The sequence below is a fragment of the Phalaenopsis equestris genome, unplaced genomic scaffold (assembly GCF_001263595.1).
Source record: "Phalaenopsis equestris unplaced genomic scaffold, ASM126359v1 Scaffold000878, whole genome shotgun sequence".
In the NCBI taxonomy this organism is placed as follows: domain Eukaryota; kingdom Viridiplantae; phylum Streptophyta; class Magnoliopsida; order Asparagales; family Orchidaceae; genus Phalaenopsis; species Phalaenopsis equestris.
Window position 1 is genome coordinate 274,935 of NW_018165318.1, and position 17,375 is coordinate 292,309.

Below are 17,375 nucleotides of genomic sequence, written 5' to 3' on the forward strand. Positions count from 1 at the left end.
GGGGTTGGTTTTGTTCCCTATTATACGTGTACTGATCATTTTTCTCTTTGATGCAAATCCCAATTTTGAGAATTGATTTTCTCTCTCTAACTTAAATCTTAACTTTTAGAATTGACTGTCTCAAGTGAAAGTCTCAGATCTGAGGAAATCCTGTGTCAACGACACAATTTTCTTCTCTGGTGGAAATTCTGATTTCGATTAATTATGGCATGAGGGCTATTTCTTCCTTTTCAAAAGTGATGTCTGGTTCCACAACATCTGAAATTTATTTCTGCATCACTAATCACAAATTACTTGACAGTAATTTTCTTCAATTATTTTATTCTGTGTTTATGTATATCCGTGTTAAAGAAAAAGATGATCATCTTGCTAAAGAAAATCCTGCACCAATATTACTTATTCTAAACATTTGACATGACAAATTTGAAGATCAAGTGGTCATGCTATGGCTTCTCAACTCTATTATTTTGAGAAGTTGGAGAAATCTTTATCATGTTTAAAATAAAAGAAATTTGGGATTTAAAAATAAAAGAAATTTAGGATGCAATAAAAGAAACCTATTCAAGTGCTGACAACATATCTGAGTTTGGCATTGAAACTAGATTATATGACTTGCAACAGAGTGAGTTGAATTTTATTCAATACTTCAATACTCTCCAAATATTGGCTCTAACTAGATATGCATGAAACATACACGTGGTGGTGCTCAAAAAATTTTCTCCTTACAAAACTATTCTTGAACACAATGAACCAACAAGTTCCTTGTAGGACTCAACAAGGAATTAGATGACGTCAGAGGGAGAATTTTGGAGAACCGAGCCTATTCCCTCAATTCGTGAAATATAGAGGAAAGAGAACAAGAAGAAACTCATGATTACATGTAATTCCGTTACATCAAATGTTGACAAATCAACTTTATACATTCACAAATCATCTTAGGACAACAAAGCAAAGAGAGACAGACCGCAGTGTGAATATTACAAGAAGCTTGGTCATTTAAAGGAGAAGTGTTATAAAATTTATAAAAACTTGCAGATTGGAAGCTTAACAAAGTTAGATGTGATGGGAAAAATCAAGTAAATACAACATCAAAAGAAGATGAGCCTCTTGAACATAGTTCGTTTCGTAATTAACAACTTAAATCTCTTCAAAGGTGTTTGGGACAATATTTTGAGCCTTCTAGCAGTCTTTTAGCACATCAAGGTAGCCTTCAATTTTCTTTTGTTGCTCCCAACAGAAAGAATCAATCATCAATAATGGAGTCTAGAATATCTGATCAAATGACAAGTGATCTCACTGCTCTTCAATCCTTCGATTCTTGTAAACACCATGTTGCAGTTCGAACCATAGATGCTCCCTCTCACCCATGGAAGAAAGAGAAAGTGTGAAACTCACAAATGATCATCATGAACTTTCACTAGGACTCTAACTTCAAAAGAACCATCCCATCATTCACAATTATTTTAGTCAAATTTTGTATCTGAGTTTGTTTCTCACGCGAGTTAAGTTATATTATGGTATTTTTGTCAGGGGGCATCATAACTTCTATTTTATTAAAAAGTTGTATCCATATTTATTTATCAAAAAAAAAAAAAAAAAACTTATAGTTTCTATTAATATGAAATTTGTCATTTTGCTAAACATACTCGGTGTACCCAAGCCTGAAATACAAACTAATACATCCATTCTCTATGGTTCATAACTTAACTCACGCGAGTTAAGTTATATTATGGTATTTTTGTCAGGGGGCATCATAACTTCTATTTTATTGAAAAGTTGTATCCATATTTATTTATCAAAAAAAAAAAAAAAAACTTATAGTTTCTATTAATATGAAATTTGTCATTTTGCTAAACATACTCGGTGTACCCAAGCCTGAAATACAAACTAATACATCCATTCTCTATGGTTCATAATGATAGTTTGAGGTCCTAAAAAAGAAAAAAAAAATACAAATGAGATTAGGTGTTTTGTCACTTTCGTTGATTGCCACACCAGAACCATCCAGATCTTTCTCGTAAAGGAATAATATGAAATTGTCAACATATTTGAAACATTCTAGCACATGATCCTCACCTAATTTCAAAGCAAAATTTCAATTCTCAAATCGAGAATGGAAAAGACTACTATAACTCCGATCTTAGCTCTTATCAAAAAATTTCATCATTTAAATAAGCTATTGTGTTGACACACCACAACAAAAATGTTTGGTTGAGAGATAACAAACATCTCCTCGAAGTGGTCCGATCAATTCTATTCAATAACAATATACCCAAACACTTCTAGGGAATGACATCCCGAATTCACTTAATTCATAAATAAGATGCCCATGAGAGTGCTAAACTTTAATAAACCTTTGAACACTCATGAAATCTTACCCACATATTCAATTCGTCACATCTAGCCTACTACTAAAAATTATTTGTTGTATCACTTTTGTTCATCTACATTAAGCTAATCAGATCAAACTTGATCCCAGGTCAATCAAATGTATCTTTGTGGGCTCTCTTTAAACAAAATGAGGTATAAATGCTACTCTCCATAAACATAAAAATTTTACAACTTTATGGATGTTACCTTCTTTGAAAATCAATCGTATTACTTCAAATCTAACATTTACGGGGAGAATTGGAGAGAATATTATATTTGGGATATTATTTAAGAACCTTATGCTCACCTTCCCTATATCTGCGATGATCCAACTCTTGTCCCCACTATCACAAATCAACTTGAAAATGAACCTACTATTCCACTAAATTTATTTATAGATCTCACCAAGAACCAATCACTCGAACCAATAACTTTGTGTACATCATAAAGAAAAACTTAGTGAATATGTAAGGGACAATATGCAAAATAAAAAATGTGAATCATCAGAATCAACTCTACACATTCCAAGTATTCACACATTGGTCAGGTCAACACATCATGAACACCAGGAGGAAGAATGAGCATAAGAATGCATAAAATATCCAATAAAATAATTTGTGACATGATAATTTATCACCCTCTTACAAATATTCAGTTCAAAACTTCGATAATGTGTAGATCCCAAATTCAATCCAATTAGCATTATCTATTCCTGCTTGGAAAAATGTTGTGAAAGAAGAGATTCTTGTCTTTGAAAAGAATGGTTCATGGATCTTAACAAGCTAGGAAAAGAACTGTATGGTGCAAATGTGTATTTACTATTAAATACAAAACAGATGAGAGCATAAAAAGGTTCAAGGCTAGAGATGTAGCAAAAGGATTCACTCAGTCTTATGTGATCAACTACGAGGAGACATTTGCATTAGTGACAAAACTCAACACAGTAAGAGTATTATTATGATTTGCTGTCAACCAAGACTGACCTTTGCATCATTTAAACTTTAAAACACATTGGTTAGTGGGAAGCTTGAGTAAGAAGTGTATATGGAGATAACTTTAATATTAAAGAACAACACAAATAATCAGCCAGTGTGCAAACTAAAGAAATCATTGTATAAGTTAAAACATTCGCGTAGAGTATGGTTTGAAATGTTCATCAAGACTATTCTTGTCAATAGTCACTATTAGTGTCTGGCTAATCACATTTTGTTTATGAAATCAAATCAATAAGGTATGATATTCATTCTTTTTATATATGTAGATAATATTATTCTTACAGGAAAAGTTGTAAGGGAACTTGAAACAATCAAAAGAATAATGATTGATCGCATTTTGTTTGTGAAATCAAATCAAGAAGGTATGATAATTATTCTTATTGTATATGTAGATGATATTATTCTTACAGACAATGACATAAGGGATCATGAAACTATCAAAAGAATAATGACTTGTTAGTTTGAAATTAAAGATCTTGGAACTTTAATATACTTCTTGAGAATGGAAGTAGCTAGATCCAAAGAAGGCATTATTATATCCTAGAGATAATATATCATCGACTTATTAAATTGGACAAGAATCGTGGGATGTAAACCAACAAACACTCTTATGGTTTCCATTTGATAACCATAAAAAGGAGAGGATAACATCGTTGTTGGAAAAGGGAGGTATCAAAGATTTTTGGGAAAATTTTTTTATCTATCAATATATGAACAGTCCAAATGAAAATTATTTAGAGACGATAATTTAAATTCTGATATACCTAAAGATGACTCCGGGTATGAGTTGATATTCAAGAAAACTGAGAATCATGACATTGAGATCTATACTGATGCTAGCTAGGCAGAAGAACTGACTGATAGAAAATCTATCTCGGCTTCATGTTCATTTGTATTGGGGTAACTTTGTTACTTAGAGAAGTTAAAAAGAAAAAAAACTATGGTGGCAATAAATAGCTCAAAATCTGAGTATCATGGCCTAAACCTTGGAATTTTTGAAAGAATGTGGCTAAAGAAACTGCTATTGAAATTTCACATGAAGAACCAAAACATTATTAAGATATTTAGTGATAGTCAATCAACGATCAATATTTTAAAGAATCAGGTATATGTGATTGAACCAAACCTATAGAGATTGACAGACACTTCATCTTTAAGAATGTGAATGGATGGTTTATTCAACTAAGCTATATATATATGCCGCGTACTTGGATTTGTTGGTTGGCATCCTTGGTGTAAGACCCCTTAGGTCGGGGGTTCAAATCCCCTCTCGCACAATTGGCCTACTCGAATTGTTAGATGAATTAGGAGTGGCTGAAGGCTCGTATTATAGCCTCTCACCATTCCTTTGAAAAAAAATAAATAAATAATACAACCTTTCAAGAAAAATAGCTTTAGAGCGTCATGAGACTTGTTTTGGGTGCGGGCAACCAAACCAAGTCCGACGTGCTAGCCCTTACAACCCCCCACAGGTTGAAAGACAGGAGTTGGTATGGGATGTTGGGATTGTTTTCCTGAGGCGGTTGGCTTGTTCAAGCCAGTAACAAGAGGATCATCTTGACATTTGGTGCATTTTGTGGCCATTCCTGCCACATGTAAAGCACAAATGAGAAATGCCTTCATGCTCAAACTTCTGATAAAAAACTTCCATTGACGCCGTTGACCCAAGTGCCTGGTTTTAATATCTAATTTTTTTCCTTATCCATATCACTATTCTTTTACAATTTTAAAGCAAACATTTAGTCTCATAATCATATCAAAATGTGTTTCATATAAAAAAATATTAGTGATATTAGTGATATTTTTTATGCAATGTTAAAGATGTATTAATATATGAATAATTCTATTATGCATATGAAATTTTATATCTTAAATATTAAAGTTTGGGTTTTATGTGTTGATATAGTAATAACTATTAAAGTTTAGATTTTAAATATATAAATACATAAGAATTATTGGTTATGTTTGTAATTTCGTTTTTTTATTAATAGCATGATAAGTCTTCTAAAGAGAAAACATGGCTTTTAAATTGAGATGAGAGAACTTAGGGATTCTTCCATGGCCAATTAAGTGAGAATTGTTACTTTCTTGGATTGATTCTAGTGAATATTGGTGAATTGGGGTTTCTTTAACTCACTCAATTTTAATAGGTGTTATTTAATAGCCTAATATATGACCTCTTATGCATCCATTTAGTATGAATTAGGTTATACAAATATGCACTTTCATTATTATTTATTTTTATTTCTTGTTTATTTTAGTATGCCACCAAATAATTCATTTTAATCTAAATAATGTGTTTAGAAGATACAAATTCAACAATAAGAGTATTTATATCCGAGATTAAAGTGGTTTAATGAACACTTAAAAATATAGTTGAAAATTTCTTGAGGTCATTTAAAGGATCAAATATTCTTTAAATAGAATGGGCTGATTGTCTAAATAAATGTCTCAAAATTGAAAATATAACAAATCTAAATTATTCAATTTCATGTTCATCTAGGAATTGAGATGTTAAAATTTAAATATTTACTGAAGTAAATTTCCTCAGGTTATTTGTTGAAGTGTAGCATTCATAAAGAGATTATCAAAATTTCTTCTTAAGAAAATATACATGTCTTGGTCTTACACATTAAATGAAATTCTTTTAATAGAAAAAAATGAGTTTCTTGTAAAATTTTAAAGGTCCACACAGTATCACCTAACTATAGTAATTGACTAATATTATAGTCTCTCATTGTCCATTGTTGTTATTGATGGTCGTCGTCGCCATACCCTAGCGCCAGCTTTCAACCGACGTCAATCCCTGTTGTTGCCATTAATTAGCCTTGATCATTAAGTTAAATTAACTTTCTCTACCGCTCAACAGATGCCAATAATGAAATTTGTTTTATCACTGACGGGATTTCCCCTCCATTAGAAGAGCTACCAAGTCAACATCACCACATTTGCCGAACTTTGGGCATATTCAATCATATGCTGCTGAAAGAATGATCTACGATCGATGTTCATATTCCTACTTGCTCTTATAAAAAGAACAATCAAGTTAACCATTGATGGTTGCTCGAATTCAGTTGTTCCCTATTAATTGGTGTCCAATGCCACAATTAAACATCAAATGTTAATCATCCATCAATATTTGACATCCATCTTGTCCTCTCCTATTAAGAGAATGATCAAGTTTAATTGCGCATTATCAGTTGACCGGTAACATCTATTTGGGTTGTTGGATGCCACTCATCACTTAATGATTAACATATCTTAATGTCCACAAAGACCACCAAATGTGTTGTTATTCACTATTTGTGTATGTTCGATTGTATGAACCCGTTTTCTAACTAAGGAGAAAGTTGATACTTTTAAATCCTTGACTTGCGCTGATACACTTGTTTCAAGTAATAAGCTAGATCAAACAAGCTTCCCTTGTGCCTAGTTCTCTTATGCTAAAAAGATCATATGTTTGACAACACTAATGCGGTCAAAATACAGCCAAACTAACAAGATAAATATATAAGATAATATAAATTTAATTAAAAAAATAGGGTATTAACTAGACTGCCATCCTGCCCGACCAACCAACTTTGATCTTGAAAATAACCAAAAAAATTTTAAGGATTTTTTACATATTAACCATCCAAAATATTAAATATAACATCTTAACCAGCTGAACATTATATATAACATTTTAAACATTTTTTTTCTGTTTTCAGCTAGGGCTGGCAAAACGGCTCGTTGTTCGCGAACAGCTCGTGTTCGACTCGTTAATTTCATTCGATAAGTTCGCTAAGTTAACAAGCCGAACACGAACAATTATAGGGATTGATGTGTTCGGCTTGTTTTGGCTCGAAATACAACTCATCAAGTTTATATATATATAATAGTATTTTAAAAAAATCTAATTGACTACAAGGCTACAAAGATTTATAATCAATTAAAATATTGATTAAGAAAATAGAATAAAAATTCTTAAATTAGATTCAAATGATGTTTTAATATAAATAATAATTTTTAAATCTTGCTCAAACCCTTATCGCCTTATGGCTACGTGATTAGGGCTGTTAAAAGGACTTTTTGTTCATGAACAGCTCGTGTTCGGCTTGTTTTAAGCAAACGAGCCAAACACGAACATACCTTTTGAGCTCGAAATATGAACGAGTCGCTCGTGTTCGGCTAGTTTACACCCCTATTTTCAGCCACCCTCGAAACACACTTAATGAAAGCTATTTAAAATAGCATGGGTGGATAATATCTTATATTTAAGAAGTGAGCAATTAAAGTATTACATATAATATTTTAAATGGTAGATATCTAAAACCCCATAAATTTAATCTCTGTTCAACGTGCAATTTGATCGCCTCTTTTCTCAGACCTTCCCAACAAGGATGCTGAAAGTTCTTGTTGCTCCTCTTTAAGCTTTTTTTAAGAAAAAATTAGAGAAAAGAAAGATATTTTATAAGAGGAAAAAAAAAGGTTTTTTTTAAAAAAAAAAAAAAATCTGAAAGCTCTTTATCATTTTTTGAATATTTTTACATGGATGCAAATCTTAGGATCTGTTTGGGGGCAGCTTTTGCGTTTCAGGATAAGTCGGCTTGCGGGTCGACCGCGAGAGTCGACCCATGACCTGCATTTAGTGTTAAAACATCAAACGCGACAAGCAGCGTTTTCAAAAGCACGCAAAACAAACGGTTAGACGTCGTTTTCAAAAATGTAGACGCACTTATAAGCTACCCCAAACATACCCTAAGATTTATATCTAAAACCTTCATATTTATATGTACATACATATCATTCAAATTTTTAACATCACATCAAATATATCGTCGTCATTATCATTAAAAAAAAAAAAGACATCATTATAAACATGAATATTAAATTTTGGGTGTTAGATATATAATTGCATAAGAATTGTTTGCCATGTATGTAAATTTTTCTTTTCCATCGCATAATTGTCGTATACATAAAAACTAATCCATCATTCAAAATTGAATAATTCAACTGTTTGAAGCACAAAAAGAGCATTAAATTTCAAGCCAAAAAAATCAGATGAATAAATAAATCAATACAATTTTAGTCACAATCTTAATAGGAATGAGATTGTTTATCTTATTTACCATAAATTTGTCCCACATATATTTAATAAAATGAATTATAAGCCGCTAATTTAAAGTCCTAATTTCATTTATATCATAAAAATATAAATTATGAAATAGGGTTGCACGGCGGCATTGAACGAACTTAACCTCTTTTATGCGTTTCTATGCTCACTTCTAGGATAAAATTAAATTAAGGGGCATTTACTAACATGCAACACAATTCTTTTAAATTTTATAAATGTACATATATATCATCTAAATTTTTATATTCAGTCACATGTCGCTCAAATCTTTGACATTAAATAAAAAAAATGCCAATGATATTAAATTCGTAAAATTGAAAAACATTTTTTCATGCATAAGTTTTAGCACTGAAATGCTAAAAATGTAAATGTAAAACCTTAGAGGTTAGATGTGAAAAAACATAAGAATTGTGGGGTATGTATGTATATTTCTTTTAAAATAGTATAAATGTTCCAAAGAATAGTATTCTCTGTACCACGAAAAGGAAAGAGCCTTGTCATATTTACACACAATGTTCTGTAGTAGGAACACATTATATAAATAGCGCATTTACCTGCAACATGGTGGTTGATGGTGTAGTTTCTTATCTTGATGCATGTACTTTCTTGTTTTTCCTTCATAAAACACCCTTCCTATATGTGGTAGTTGTTTTTTAGTTTTTCTATTCATGCAATCATGATGATATTCTTAGTCTTGGTTTTTTTTTCCTTTTGATGTATTTACTGATAATTCAGATACTTTATTTGATGGTCAAATTGAGTTGCGTAATGGGTTGATATTTTTGTATTTACTAATAATTCAGATACTTCATTTGCAGGTCTGGCTGAGTTGGGCAGTGGGTTGGTGTTTTTGAGCTATGATGTACCCAAACTTTGCTTTGCGTCACAACTGTATTTGAAGATATAACATCATTTTTTGTTATTTTGGTATTGAATTTGGTTGTATATTGATTTATTTGGATACGCTTCTATTAATTGAATATAATTCATTCCTCTCTTGGACATTTTGTATTCGACTATTTGAAAGTATACTTAGATTTTTCTACTATTGGATCCTTCTCATTACTCTTGAGTTGGGATTAATCAAGTGATTTGGATTCTACTTACTAGTGTTTGTTCCTTTTGGAATCTCCTCTCTACTGATAATGTTATTATCATGCATCATTGGTTTTTTCAAAGCTGGTTTTGGATATTAAAAGGACTTTGATATTTTTGTTTGTTATTTTTGATCTTTGATGTAATTTTTTCTTTTCAATAAAAAGTTAAGCATGATCCTCATATTTTTTACCAAAAAGAAAATCATTTTTACAAGAAATCCAATCACATCACCTAGCCAGGAGGGCACATTAATTAGAAACCTAGCTAATGTTTTTATAAATGTAACTATTAAATTTTAGGTGTTAGATATATAAATACGAAGAAAATTCGTGGTATTTAAAGAGAAATTTAAATTTTACATATCTTAGAGCTAAACATTAGTATTTACATATAGATCATTTTAGAGCTTTAAACTTATAATAACACAATATTTTTTGTTGTATTAAAAATTTGAGTACTTTGTGTGTAAATACGAAAGTTTAGGTGGGAGATAGCTAAATGCATTATAATTTTATTCTATGTGCAAATATGGGTGTCAAGTGACTCAAGTCAGATCCACAGAGCAATTCGAGTATGATCAAACCCGAACTGTGACCGAAACCCAACCCAAATATTAAATGAGACAGAAAGTCCAACCAAACTCCGGACCCAGACCCTGTTTAACATAAAACATACTACATATGCATGTGGATTTTAAGTCAATTTCATGTTATCAATCCAGTTTCAAGTCAATTTCAGGTTCAACTCCAAACAATTAATAGATTACGATTTCTAATCGGAATCTGACTCAAAAGTTACTCTGGGTCCACCCGAACCAAAATCCAAACCCGGATTATTTTGGGTCCAATTTTTATACCCCACTATATAAATGCCCCTTTATTTTCCTAAAAAATATATTCATTCAGCCGCCAATTTTTTCAGAAGTTCAAAAATTAACTCCATCGAATTTTTTTTCTCCTTTTTTTTATGCGGACAATCGCACCAAAAAGAAGTAAAAAAAGTCACTCCTTGGTCGCTCTCCGCACAAGTTATTCGCCATTCTTTTCCTCGTCGATCTCACGAAAACCCCTCTTTAAACCTTCTGCTCTTTGGCTCTCCAATGGCGAAACCATATTTTCTTCGAATCCTTTTAGGGTTTGTCCTCTTTTTCTCCGTCCCCGCAGCAGATGGAGGATCGATCCACGATCTCCTTCGCGACCATGGCCTGCCGGCTGGTCTACTCCCCACTGCGGTGTCATCTTACAATCTGGATCAGGACACTGGTGTGTTGGAAGCTCATCTCGACCGTCCGTGCTACGCCAAATACGACGGATTGGTATTCTTCAACGAGACGGTTAGGGGTAATTTGAGCTTCGGTGGGTTGAGGGGTTTAGTGGGTCTTTCGCAGGAGGAGCTTTTTCTATGGCTGCCGGTTAAGGAGATATTGGTTGATGATCCTTCGTCGGGAGTTATTCTGTTTGATATGGGCGTTGCTCATAAGCAATTGTCGCTTTCGCTGTTTGAGAATCCGCAGGATTGTAGTGTGGGTGCAGGGATTAATGGGAAAGGATTTATCCGGATGATTAGAGAAGGTGGTTGTTGTTGAAAATTTGATTTGATTTTTTTTTTTTTTGTGTTAGGGATTGTTGTGGGCGCATATGAGCCTGTTTTTGAGCTTGGATTTTAAACGCGTTCCATTATCAAAATTTAATTTTGTTTTTATGTTTCGACTGTCTTTTAGAGATTTAAACTTGAGTGTGAGTTTTCGCATTTTTTGCTTCTTGGAAATTTTTGTGATTCTGCAACGGCTGGTTTTGTGCTGCATCTTGATTTACCCGTGCTAGGAAATTTTAAAATCTAAACTTTATGGATTATGATTCTTTAATTTGAAGTGATTGATTTTTCCTTTTGCATGATTTGAATGAACTATGATTTTACGAATTTGATGGCATGTCCTGTAATAAAAAATGGGAATTTCAATGCTTCTATGGGTGTATAAATTTGAGCTTGAAATCTTCTGTTTTCATCTAGCTTCTGTCAGCTTTTCAATCCCGATTCTTCATTTCTGGGCAGTTTTAAAAAGGTTGAATATTTTAATCCTTTTCATGCATAGATTTAATGCAACTAAGTGTAATGTATGTAATAAATTTGGAAGTTTAGATGCGAGATATGTAAATACATAAGAATTAAATGTCCCTTTCTGCATTTTGACTAGCCCACTTCAATAACAGGTCTCCTTACTGATAATCTAAGATTCTAGGGGCTGTCTGGCAATGGAGTTAGCTCGAGATTTAAGCGGGGTGTAGGCTAAATCTTGCCAGAAGGTCATTTTGGACAAAATAAAGCTGCAAATTTGATAAATCTAGATTTCACGGATTTTGGCCGTAAATCCTGAATTTATTAAATCCCGTGAATTAGAGGATTTACGGGATTTACGGCGCACGAGAAGGTAAGAATGCAGGTGAGAACAATGCGATTGGTTAAATCTTGCCAAACACTTTTATTGGATTTATATGGTTTAATAAATCTGTTGCTAGACAGTTTTCTGGATAGAATTTAATTAATTTATTTAATCATAATAACTTAAATCTAATCCGTTGCCAGAGAACACCCAAATGCTTTATAATTCCACCTTAATCAACACATCTCTAGATTTTCTTATGCATCCAATGCATTTTGTACAATTTTCCGTTTCAATTTGTTTTAAACATGGTTAAGAAATCTTATTAGACCAATCAATACATTTGGTGGAACCCTTTACTGCTATTCTTTCCTCTATTATTATTCTTCTTCTTTGTTCTTTCTATTTAATGAGATATTTGCTTTATTGTTAGGAAGATCTGTTAAAGCAGCCGTCTTTATTCCATGTGAATTGTTTTAACTTGACTCAAATTGGATGCTTTTTGCAGGATTTGGAAGGAAGGCAATAGGATTCCTGGGGGGATGACAAGGACTTAAAAAATGCTTTAGATTTGTACTTCCGACCTCTATCTTCTTCTCAAGAGTGTTTTTTTTATTAAATTTTGATTCTCATTTATCAAGATGATTTTCCTATAAACAGGAGTTTTTCATGGTAATATTCTGCAGGAGAAATGATGTTTTGTGAAATTTGTTTGTCTTTTTATCTCGTAAGGTTCTGTTTGAAAGCTTGTTATTTGAGTGAGGCTCTATTTTGTTGCTTTGAGTTAAACATTTGTATTGGAGAATGATAAAATGTCTTACTTTTGCCATTTTGGTTGAGTGTAAGTTGGGAATCAACCTGAACTTGATGTTTGAGAAACCTCTTTGATGTAAATTTTAGGTATAAATGAGATAAAATGAAATGAAAAATTTTAAAATCTCTATTATTTTAGTTTCTGATTTTTAGAGAATGGTGTTATCACCAGTAATGTTTTTATTGGCCATTTAATTGCTTTTAAAGTTGTTGACATATATGTTCTACATTTTATGACCAATTCAGGAATATTCAAGAGCTATACTATACTGATGGGAGAAAAGTGTCAATATTGTTTCCTGATTTTTTTAATTAGAGGCCATTTTAATCCCAGAGTATATAAAATATCAATTTAGTCCCAAATTATTTTAATAGGATCTGAATTAATACTATGTGACTAAATTGAGCTAAAGAGACAGAGGACTATTTTGACACTTTACTCATTTTGGTGGAGAAGGTTATGAAGGCTCCACAGAGGCTATACATTTAATGAAGAAGGTTAAAGAGTAGTTAAATATATTCTTAATAATAAATATATGATTTAGGGCGCACTTAGCCGTTACATAGTGATTGAGGGTGTAGTTTCTCATGTGAGATTGCATGTTCGAATCATGCATCCTTTTCTTTGGGTTCACCTACCCCGAAAAAATGTATAAATGATTTAGGAAAAAAAAAACTTTTTTTACTTTGAAAAAACCATTTTTACTTTTCACAACTTGATAATTACGAAAACTTCAAATTTGTTTTAAAATAAATTAACAAATTTGCAAAACAATTTTGAAAAAAAAATGAACCCCGTTAAATAAAGTACCACAAGAGTAGGATAAAAAAGATTTTGAAGATATTTATGTGCAAATTGTTATAAAGTATGAATAAAGTATGAATGTTACTTGGTATTGTAATATTATTTCTTTAGGTGTTTGTGTAGTTATTTGTATGATATAAATTCTCTTTTGTAGTTTAAAGCTTTATGATTATCCAAAGAATATGTTAAAATTGACCAAGCGCCAATCAACCTTGTAGGTTCTAGTTGGCCCGACTAACTCCACTTAGCCTGACCTGCTCTAGTTAGCCTGACCAACTCCATTCAACTCAGTCAGTTCCAGTCAACCAGACCTGTTCCATTCGACCCGACTAGCTCCATTCGACTCGACTAACTACAGTCGATCCAATAAGTTTTTGTTGACTCGTCCAACTTTAGTTGGCTTCAGCTAGCTCCATTTAGTTCAACAAGCTACAGACGACCTGTCAGTTAAATTAGCCTAATAGGTTCTAGTATGCGCTTCTAGCTCTAGTCGATCCGATCACCTCTAGTCAGCCATATCCAACCAAATGAATATGACATGGAGTATAATTGTCATCTTATAATAATTCTTCTCTTAGATGAACATTATTATGTAAAGCTAATATGAAAACAATATTTATTACTGTTCATCTCACACACACTATTTCTCTTCGTCTACGCTCAATTCCTTGGGTGTGATTTACAGATAATCTCGTATTCAACGTTTTAAAAGGTGTGGTGAGTGTGAATTATGCTACAAACAAGAAGACAAACAACAAAAGGAGAACGAAATCATAGAGAAATGACTAGTAAAATATAACACATTGGAGAACTCGACAGAGAGAATTGTCAAACTCATTAATTCAACCTCATCCAATTGACCTTTACTGACATCATCCAATCAGCCTAGCTAGCTCTAATCGACCCGCTAGGTTCCAGTCTTCCGGCCAGCTCCAATCGATCTGACCAGCTCCAATCGACCCGAGAAGCTCCATTCTGGTGGATTGGCTCCATTCTCCTCGAGCAGCTCCATTCGTCCCAATTAGCCGCAGTCGGCCCACTAGCTCCAGTCGGCCTGCCAGCTCCAGTCGACCTGAAATGGTCCAATCGGCCTTACAGGTTCTAGTCGACCCAATAAGCTCTAGTCGGTCGGCCTGCTCCTGTCGGCCTGACTAGCTCCAGTCGCAAGTCCTGCTCCAGTTCGCTCAGCCAGAAAAATTACTCTCCCAAAAAAACTAAAAAATATATTTAGAAAAATAGTATTTCAAAGGGAATATAATAAACAAAAAAGTGAAGTCAAGCAACAAGAAAAAGTATATAGGAAAAAATCTCTCAAGACCCTCCTTATTTTTTGTTTTATCGCATTTATGATATTTCTTTCTTAAATGTGAATTCGCCCATAGCACTTGAGGAACTTGTCTGTCACAGTCAAGTTTCTAAAGTGTAAAAGGACAATAGCCTAGATTTTTGGGCCCTACTCAGCTTAATAACTGAATGTTAGGAATGACTTTGGAGAAGCTCTTTCTAAAATATAACTCGGTCATATAAAATGAAGTAAATTAACTCAGGGTTGAAGATTACGAGATCTCGGCCAATGTAAAGTTAACAAAATACAATGGCTACTCTTTATAGAAGAGCTACAACTCCCAGGTGATGATTAGTCCAAATTTAACGAAACTAATTGAATTTCTTTATAACCAAGTCATATTAAAAGAAATAATCATTCTAGTTGCACAAAAAAGGTGACTCATTTCACTAATAACACTTGGAAAACTCTTCTTATAAGACCAAGTTAATTGTAATAGTGCTGAGTTGGCGATCTATGAAACTACTTCTTGAAGGTGGGCCAAAATGCTCTCAGGAAGAGTCTTCCAGGCAGATAAATAGTCGTCACATAAATATCCAACTCATTTTTACTTAAAGAGTTTTTTTAACTTGTATTTCGAGAAAAAACATGCATTTGTCTTATGGAGATGACTAATTTTGGTTTTATTTTTTTAGCAAATGTCTTTTAAAGGGATACTTGAATTTCATCTCTAGCTGACTGAATAGGATAGTGGATATAATTATCATTTAATAAGAGGGATGAAAATCGAGCATGAAAACACTGTCCCTGGCAGTTCCTGTTTGTTTCTCCCCTCTTTTCTTCTTTGGTCGCAACAAACATTTTCCACTGTTCTCTGTTCGTCTCAATTGTTCTTCGCTTCCTCCTCCTACTTGAACTCCACACAAGGTAAATTCCTTTCTCGTCGTTTTCGTTTGATGTTTTCTTTCTTTGTTCACCCAAAAATCATTTTTGTTTGTCTTCTGTCTCACAATAAGTCAGCACGACCCCCTCCGTATACCTTCTTTCCAGAACTCACAACCTTTGCACGGTGTCTAACCTGCTCTAGCTCTACACGAAGCCAATCTTCTAGTCTTCGCACACTGTCTTGTGCTCTTCTCTGCCGCGACTCTGTCGAAGCCCCACACCTTTGTTCTTCCCTAAGCAATCATACTCGAGTCCCTTGCCTATATCATGATCGTCTTTAAGTCGCCGTCCCTAGGACTCCCACTGCCATTATTGTTGGCTTCCTCGCTTCCAAAGCTGCACAACCTTGCGATCCACTGCCTTACCCTTCACAAAATTTTGGGGCGCGGGCTAATTCAGCTATCATGTCTATAAGATAGGGTCGTAAGTCCCATCCCACTAGTCCAATCCTCACAAAGACCAGAGTTGACTAGTTTGGTAATTTTAAAATAAATCTCCAAATCCTGAATAAGAGTTTATAAGTCCAAATCATCCCACTAGTTCTAATGAACTCTAATAAATGTCTAAATTCTAAAATAAAAGTTTATAAGTCCAAATCACCCAACTAGTCCGATCCTTCTCCTCGTAAGGATCGGAGTTGACAAGCCTAGTAATTTTGAAATAAATGTCCAAATCTTGAAATAGGATCCTACAAGTCCAAATTATCCCAACTAGTAAAGAGCCGACATGACTTTTGTTTTAAAAAGCTTAAACTTTCATTGTTGCACTGCTTCAATTAGAAAGTAACTCTATAGATTATTTTTACTTCAAAGTATTATGTCTGGTCTGCTTCTATCTCTCTTTCTGAAATGTTGTGGCCCATATCTTTTACTTTAAAGCTTCCTCTTTTCATCTTGCGGTGGCCCGCGTTGATGGTGGCCTGAAAATTATCAGGCAACCAATGCTTTTATTTTCTAACGAATTTAAGCATTGATTTGTCCTCTTTCTTGAAACTGATAATTTTAGAGGATCCTAATCTCCATCTCTATTAAAAAAAAAAAGAAAGATCAGCACAGGTTTTCAATTGCTAAAACAACTGTGAATATAGCTAATTTTGCGTACATTAATATAAATGGAAATATTGTTTATCAATTAGACTGATTTTGTATTGTCAAGTTTTCTTATGCTTATCTTGCAGTGGCAGACATTGAGGATGGTCTGACCCATTATCAAGCAAATATTTTTTTTTTCTAAGTTAGGAGTGAGAGGTCTTCTAGAAAGCTGCTTTTATTTTTTTGATGAACTCAAAAATGATTTGGTGTCTCGTCTGCTGCACATATTTGGACAAATGTGCTTCTTAAGTTTGTATTTGGCTACATGAGGATTGGTAACTGTCCATTGTTAGGTTGCAATGCCATGGATTTTGCTGCTGCTGGTGTTGTTTTTATGTTAATCTCCACCAAGAAATGCAATTTTATCGACCTTTTGTATGGCGATTATTCAAATTTGTTCCCAACTTTCTTTGCTGCTTTAGCTTCTTTCATTCCTGCTGATGGATCCACAATTAGGGAATTGGACAAATACTCCTA

At 33.3% G+C, this 17,375-nt stretch overlaps 1 protein-coding gene across 3 annotated transcripts in view; it reads left to right on the forward strand.

The window, feature by feature from the left end:
* The first annotated feature begins 10,536 nt into the window (after positions 1 to 10,536).
* Positions 10,537 to 17,375, forward strand: part of LOC110032159 — a 7,607-nt gene continuing 768 nt past the window's right edge. The window contains exons 1-3 of one of the 3 annotated variants that reach the window (XR_002294823.1): positions 10,537 to 11,150; positions 11,790 to 12,019; positions 12,468 to 12,539. Coding sequence is in view for 1 of the 3 variants with exons in the window: in XM_020735686.1 (XP_020591345.1) it covers positions 10,679 to 11,150; positions 12,468 to 12,505 (510 nt within the window). In the remaining 2 variants the exon portion in view is untranslated. Of the gene's footprint in view, positions 11,151 to 11,789; positions 12,020 to 12,467; positions 12,718 to 17,375 lie in introns of those variants that run through there. The other 2 variants (XR_002294822.1, XM_020735686.1) reach the window with 2 other exon arrangements.